We start from the raw sequence: 7,978 nt of genomic DNA, 5'->3' as shown, positions 1-7,978 counted from the left end.
CTCATTCCTTCTCTGAACCCCCTGAAAAATGGCGTGGGAAACGGGTCGCGGAAGTTTTTACGATGGTGGCACTATGTAAAGGCATTATAAGATGTTTCCCACGCCGTTTTTGCCAGGACGATTAGGGAAAATTATGGGAGGGGAACGCTCATGTCCTTAATTTACACCTCCGACCCCTATATTATCCATGAGAGATTCGAACACATTCCCAATTTCGTGATGTCCTGCCTTTTAATTTTAATTCGAAGCGTATGTCTGAGGGAAAACTGATCCCTGCCGCTCGTTAACGTTCGCCGGCGATGCCCCCCCCCCACTTCCCCCCACCATTCCATTCAAAAAAACAAAAATAAATTTGCCAATAAAAACTTGATGGAAATGAGTTTGAAATAAAATGGAGCATATTAGCCGAGGAGAAAGATATCCTCAAGGAAGGCATTGGAGACGTTCTGGATTTCCGCCTGGAACCCATCCATGAACAGAAATGGGTGCTTATCAATTACTAATGACTCTGTTTGTAACTCTCTGTGAGCCATGAGATTTCTCCACATGCAGTTCCTTAACGCTCTACATACATCAGTACTTAAAACCATCTTTAAAGACAGCGTATTACGATTTTGAAGAGATGGAAGGTTTTGTAATTTTGAAATTTTGAAGAGGGACCAGTATCGAAAGCGTAAAGTAAGGTAGTAGATTACGGAATCCAGCTTGTTTCCACTCATCTTTTCCTAGCCGTCATAAAAATGGTGTGAAAAACTGCGTTCTTTCCTACGATTTCAGTTGCAACGCGCCTCCCGACACGCGCCGCATCCAAGTGCGAGCGGTCAAGGATCAATGATGTCTTCTCACCAGCCAATTCAAGTGAAACCAATGAATAGGGTGCTGAGGGGACGTGGACGTGTACATAGAGGCGCGTTCTAACGTACGTCGTAGGAAATTAAGCAGTTCCCGCGCCACTTTTCAGGACGACGATTAAGGAAAGATGACCGAAACCCCAGTGGGTTCCGCAATCTACTACCAGAACTCGACGCTTTAGCTCTGCTTTCCACAAAATGTCAAAATCGTGATATGCTGTCCTTAAATGAACTGATCAGACATATTTTCCTTACGAAAATTATTCCTTATCCTGCTGTTAACAGGAAAACACAACAAGAGCGCTGATGTAAAGTGTGGTTCACTCATTTTAGTCAACGAGGTGGGAGCGGTTCTCTCGCGAGTCCGATGATGTCCAGAGTAGGTTCTACGTCAAGCACATCCGTAAATTTGTCGCCGCCGTACCGTCGTCGTTCGCCGTAGGCGATTTTCGAAGGGGGCCTTTGGCTGTGGCGAAGGAATGGCGCAGCGATCGCCCCGCCATTGTTGCTCCCATGATGATCAATACCTATCAAATACGAAGTCATCGTCTATAGGAATTTTCTTTCTTTTGATTGGAATTATTCTCAAAGTAAGAGGTAAATTTGCATCTAACCTTAATCTTTCAGTTGTTTGTCGGTCGATTGTTTAAGGACAGAAAAAAGAAACAACAAGGTCAATCTTTCCTCTTATTTTTTGATGATAATGTCTCTACGGACAGCAGAAATACACAATTACGCAGAAGATAGGGAAAATTTGAAAGAACCATCGTATATCTAATAGAAATACAAAGTTTTCACCTCAGAATCACTTGATGATAGAAAGTCTGAATTTTTGTAAATTTGTATGTAAAATTGCGTAAACGTAACCCGACGAAATGTTGCAGAACAGTCCTGCCGGCTATGACAAAGCCGAAGCATGATCAGATCACAGAATTTGAAAAAAAAAACCAACGTTGGGAGCAACATACTAGGAACTTGGGGGGGAGAGGGTGTTGAAATTTCTCCAGAAATAGATTTGAAAATTGGGATATTGTTCGCGAGTACGAACACGGTCGCGCTCAATTATCCACAAAAACGGCGTCATCGCACTAGACTTCCCTACGAGACACCAAATGACGCATCACGTCTGTGCAAGCGTTTCTGCCTAAATACCAGAAAGACAAGGCCAATTCCCCATTGATCGTCCGCTCGCACGTACACGCGGCCCGTATGTCTGCTGTTATTAGCGCAGAGGGGCAGCTCCACTTTTTTCCTTTTTTTTGATAATTAGGAGGAAATGAGTATTCGTGGACTTCACCACAAACATTAATTTAAAACAGGAAAAGTTACGATAAACAAACACTATAATTACACTAAATAAACAAAAAAAAAACAAACAACAAAACGTAAACACTACGACTAATCGAGTTTGTTCTATTATTGCCAATAAATACAGTATTTCTTCGTCTTCATTCGTGGAAGGATCCCAACATCCTCAATTTCGTAGTGTGCTGCATTTAAGCAAACGATACATGCGGTAGGAAAAGAATTGCAGGACGATTGACATATAATTTGACTCGAAATGAAATCCTCTTCAATGCAGTGATAAACATATTAGATATGGTCGGGTCGACCTGCAGCTCGGTGCAGTTACGTAGGCGGCTACCGTCGAAGCGGTGCGTTGGAGCGCAGCGGCTAGGATCGAGAAGCGAGCTAGCCTTGCTAGCACCACTCATCGCTGCACATCGCGATGGTCCCACCGCGATCGCAACCGCCCTCTCCACCGCGTTGCTACGAGCGCAGCCGGCTACGCAAGCTTCATGTCGTCTCCGTCGTCCCGGATATATCTGATCCAGATATCCAGGATCTCTCATCCACCTATCCTTTTTTTGTCTACGTGAATGTAGAAATATTGCAGAGAAATCGACGAGTGCTGAAGGAAAAAAACCAACTGTTCCTAAGGTAGTAAAAAATAGATGTAGATAAATTATAAGGCAAAGAAATTTCTTGTTTTTTTTTCTCATTTACAGAAAGACTTCATAACAAATGTTTACCATGAGGATGTGGTCGAAGAGGCAATGGTTCAACAAAAGAAGACACCATCACTTTCGATTCCCCAAAAACCTTCAGTAAATCGAATAAAATTTTATTTATGGATATTTTTTGTAAAAGAATTCGCTGTTCAATTTCACACAGGGTGAAGCTGAAGCACAAAAATCAACGTCCACTCGACCCACAGACAATCGGATCATATGGGCTAATAATGTAATTGGGAAGCGTGTAAGGATACAGGATTTTACAGAATTAGAATCAGAATTTACACTTTATTCCGTTGCTGTTTGTTATTGTTTTTTTTTTGTGTTTCTTGTTGTTTTTTCTATAGAACGATTTCTTACTAGCGGATTTGTTATCAGCTAAGAACAAATTTTAGCCTATACGTACACTTGCGAAAGAATTTGCACAAAATAAAAAGATAAAACCGGCCGACTTCACCACAGAAGCTTATGAAAGGAACGACGCAAAGAATAGGTACAATTTCTGGATAATCATCTATAGATCGTAGGTACTATTGATTCGGTACTTTAGCGATCGATCCTCCTTTCTGGACCTTAGAATCTGACAGAACTAAGAAATACTCCTAGAGAGAAAAATAGTGAAAATTTTGAAGTTTTATCCCGGTAAAAGCAAGAAAATTATCCCGAGGCAGTGTGATATTCGGAATTTCTGCTTTACAGGAGAAGTTCTAAGTTTTAAGGTGATAACCTTAGCTTCCAGTATTTTGAGGGACACCATGAGTTGGACTGCTGTCTTATCCTGGCGGGGGCACTTATCTGTTGCTACTGCTGTTCAAACCTTCTTCGTGGATGTGCATATAAAAAAAGGAAAATATGAAGGAAAAGAAAAAGAAAAGAGGAGGGAAAAAAATGCAAAAACAAATGTGAAAATGTGAAAACGACTTCCTTTTTTATTTTTTCAAAAATTTTCGCCAGTTTGGAAGAGCTAGTTCTAATTTGAAAAAAAAAGTACAAAGAATAAAGTCACTGGCCTGTCAGTTCACTTGGGATGCGTCAACGCGTTTATACTGGATGTCGTAAACGTTGAGGTTTTTGAGGAACCTCCACAATGACTTACGGAGTTCAGTCAATGATCAATTCAGTGCTTGTTCGTCCTCCCAGACAAGTCTGGCAGGAATTTATCGACTCCAGAGGGAGGAAAGGCTTGGTTGGCACCAGGCCGGTTTCGAACCAACAACCGCCTGGCCACAGCGGACCTCTAACGGACTGCGCCACCCCCTATTAAAAGAAAGAAAACTAAATAATCAAGTAAATTATGCGCTTGTTATAGTTGCGTTGCGAATAATTATAATTAATAATAAATCACTTGAATTGTACGTATAGTTTATTATCGATTTATTTATTTATTTAATCGATTTATTTGATCTATTTACTTGATTATTTATTTGATTCCGAGCGTTCCGCGAAGAAAAAAAAACGAAGTTGTTCCAGATACAATGATATTATTTGTATTGATGCTACGAGAGTTGTACTGAAAGATCGGCCACCAGATGATGATTATATCCACGCTAGCTGGATGACGATGCCGGATAACCAAAAGTATATTTGTACACAGGTTGTGTTTTTCTTCTCTTTTTTTTTTTTTTTTTGAAAGGAACGTAACACCAAGCTCCAATTTGTACACGTATTTACATATTGGGATGTTTTTGGGTGTCGTCGGAATACATAGGTATTTGGAAACCATATTTGTTTACTTATTTATTTATTTCCAAATCACACAACCGTCTAAACAAGCAACGATGCCGTGTGTGTGCGTGTGTTTGTGTGCAATCCAATCCCCATCAATTCTATTGACAACAAATTCGAGAATCATTAAATCTCGAACTTCTCAGGGACCTCTCCTGGAATGCGTTGGTGATTTTTGGCACATGATAACGTCGGAGAAATGCAAAGTTATTGTGATGTTATGCAATTTTAACGAAGGTTTGCTAACTTTATCCAGGTTTTCATGGCCACATGTGGGATTTATATGTATTGATTCAGCAATTACAGAAAAACATTCCGACGGTTTTCTGAAAGCTTTTGTTTGTTTTAATTCCAGGAAAACATGAAAAATGTTGTATATATCTTCCGAAAGAGAAAAAAGAAGTCGGGAATTTTGGTGGTTTCACAGTTGGAGTGAAATCTTGCCGGCCGGATCCATTCGAAGGCATCAAACATACTGAACTTGATGTGAAATACGGGTGCGCGAGAATTCCTACAGTCATCCAGGATTAGTTTTGCATTGTTGGATGTGAAACTTCAATGCATACGTGCCTTTTGGTTGTTTTGCTTGAGCTGTAGCAAAGATTGGTATTGATCCTTATTGATTATGTTTATAGTGTACTGCTTAAGCAACATTATACTTTTCAGCTATAAGAATCATATGGGTAGTACTCTTAACCCCGTAATGGGACCCTTTTCAAATAGTAGATCATAGCGTTTGTTGAAAGTGTTAGGGTGTCTGTGGAAGTATACCCGGGCAAAACGTTATGAACCTCGGCACATTTGCACGTGCGGTTGCATTCGAAGCGGCGCGGTGGAGCCTGGGGGTTAAGAACGTCGCGGGACCCTTGATAGCACCATTCATCGCTGCAGCTCGCGAAATTCAGATCGTTTTGATCCAAATATACCTGTGGGCTGTAGCGGTTATTATCTATCAACCTACTACGCTTACTGTATTTCAAGGGGAATCGGTCTAGCCTTCTGGCAACACCGTTCATCCACACTTCAGAAACTTGAACTCTTCAAGTCAGGGAAAGGATGTGCTCAACACCATCAAATCCTTGACCTCCTACAGCGAAACGTTTCATTTTTGTTCAAAGGCAGCATATCATGAAAGTGGCGATGTTGGCGGGTGTCACCCTAAGGCAAATAGAGGGTTCCTGATGTAGATTACGACTGTGGACGTGGTCCCGCTCAATTCTCCTCAGTCATGCTGGAAAACGGCGTGGGAAACTGCATTTGTCCCTACGAGGTACGTGAGGACGCCATCCTTGTGCAAGTGCCGCATCCACGAACGAGCGGTTAGATATGATTGATGTCTCCTTTTCGACGTATTCAAGTAAAACTAATGAATAGACTGCTGGGGGGATTGACAGAAGTACGAAGGGGCGCGTAGTCACGTACCTCGTCGGGAAAAACGTCGTTTCCCACGCCATTTTTTAGGACGATTAGGGGGAAATTGACTGGGAACACGCTGATACGTTTTGATACGCGTAACCCACACCTCGAACTCTATATTTGCTCGTAGGTAACCGTCGGTATCGTCAATTTCTTGATATCCTGTCTCTAATGTGCTCAGTACTTGTGTTATGCGTGTGTTAGACCCTGAAAAGTGATGGAAACAGCTAATGTAGCTAAGTTTTTTTTTGTGTAATTGTTTTTCTCTGTCCCAAACTCTTCCAAATAAAATCTCCTGAAAAATATATGGCTATGGTAACGTTAATATTCTTTTTAAAGATTTTTTTCCAGGGATAACAACAGTAAAAGTGCTGTAGTGCATCATCTGGCATATTTCGATTGGCCTGACCATACAGCTCCTCTGAATCCAGCTCCAACTGTCGGCATGTTCAAGTTGGGACGAACGCTAGCTGGCGGCACACCAATTACCGTACATTGTTCGGCAGGAATTGGTCGAAGCGCTACATTCGTTGGTTCGGAAATGTCCTTAAAGGCAGCATACCACGAATCTGAGGTGGTGCGGATTTTAGGTGGAGTATCCGTAAACGGTCGTAGATTGTGGAGACGGCGATAGTTCCGCTCATCTCTCCCCGCATCACTGCAAACAGCCGCCTCCAGAATGCTGTTTTGTACGACGCCATCTGCTGCAACGCTCCACCCCTTGCGCCGCCTCCGCCCCGCGATTCGCCGAAAATGAATTCGGACCGCCCCGATAGGCAGCAAGGGATGCTACGCGTGCAATGGTGGCGCGCTGCAAGAATAGATAGAAGGCATCGTACAAAACAGCATTCAGGGGCCGGCTGCTTGCAGTGATTCAGGGGAGATGAGCGGGACCATCCGGTCTCCATTATATACGACCCCGTATACGGATACTCCATTCCACCACCCCATTCGTGGTATGCTGCCTTTAAAGTACATATTTTTCGGGAATTTTATCGGAATGCTGCCATATTAAGCAATCGACTACGCTGCACAGAAAATTCGTGAGAAATCGGACGCTTCAATGATTGATGTCATCCGCGATTTACGAAGTCAACGTTATCAAGCTATTCAATCGGCCATACAATACGTTTTTCTTCATATTTGTCTACTGGAACTCTTCGCAGCCGTTAGTCTACTACCGGTTTTTTTTTCTTAGCTGTCAATTTTTTCTCCTGATCTTCATTCAATTACAGGAGAATCCAAAGCTAAAAGATTCGAAATACGCTGAATATATGGAAAGTTATGTGTCAATGATCAAACGATACAATAAAAAAGTTGAAGCGAAACAACGTGAACGATCTCGATCCGAGGAGAAATGAAGTCTCAGTGCAGGAAACGTTTTTAGAAATTATGAATCACGTCATAACATGCTAATTCTAATTGTATTACATCTCATCACTGAGAATAAAATCGATAATGATGTTTGATCTTTGGGATCATGAAAGATTTATAGGATCAATTGCACAAACGTATCATTAGATGTACATAGCGTAGTCGAGAAGAGACTCGCCTGTTGCACGACAGCACGATCGATCGATGGTTCGGAACCGTGCCGGGGCCAACTAAGCGTTTCATCCATCCGAGGTTGATCCATTAGAACAAGATTTATCTAGGAGGATAGAAACACTGGCTTGACACATCGGCTACTCCCTCACTCCAAATCCAATTCTTAGGCTGCACTAGCGTCCATGAGCCTCAAAGGACTCTGAATTGAAGTCGAATTCGTAGCTGCACCTCCATAGGGTTTGATCGAGTCCATGAACTTTGTCTCTATCTTTTTCTTTTATTGTTTATATTTGAAAATAACAGCGAACAAAGTGGGGAAGGATTTTGAGGGCTTTAATTTCTTGGATAATTCCCTCCAATAAGAATTGTTTGATCTGATATAAAAGTAAAGGATAAAGTATAAAGTTTCTTTTTTTAATTAAT

At 41.8% G+C, this 7,978-nt stretch overlaps 1 protein-coding gene across 1 annotated transcript; it reads left to right on the top strand.

Annotated features, from left to right (window-relative positions):
• Positions 1-1,218: 1,218 nt before the first annotated feature.
• RB195_016295 (uncharacterized protein) lies at positions 1,219-7,368 on the top strand (the record flags this gene model as incomplete). The annotated part of the gene is made up of 12 exons (XM_064207387.1): positions 1,219-1,230; positions 1,479-1,524; positions 2,749-2,792; positions 2,861-2,959; positions 3,027-3,110; positions 3,262-3,359; positions 4,337-4,460; positions 4,738-4,828; positions 4,947-5,088; positions 6,359-6,540; positions 7,024-7,175; positions 7,243-7,368. 12 exons carry the CDS (start codon positions 1,219-1,221, stop codon positions 7,366-7,368), a joined length of 1,200 nt encoding a protein of 399 aa, XP_064063268.1.
• Positions 7,369-7,978: the final 610 nt, after the last annotated feature.

The sequence above is a fragment of the Necator americanus genome, chromosome V (genome assembly GCF_031761385.1).
Source record: "Necator americanus strain Aroian chromosome V, whole genome shotgun sequence".
In the NCBI taxonomy this organism is placed as follows: domain Eukaryota; kingdom Metazoa; phylum Nematoda; class Chromadorea; order Rhabditida; family Ancylostomatidae; genus Necator; species Necator americanus.
This window is presented reverse-complemented; position numbering and strand designations above follow the sequence as displayed.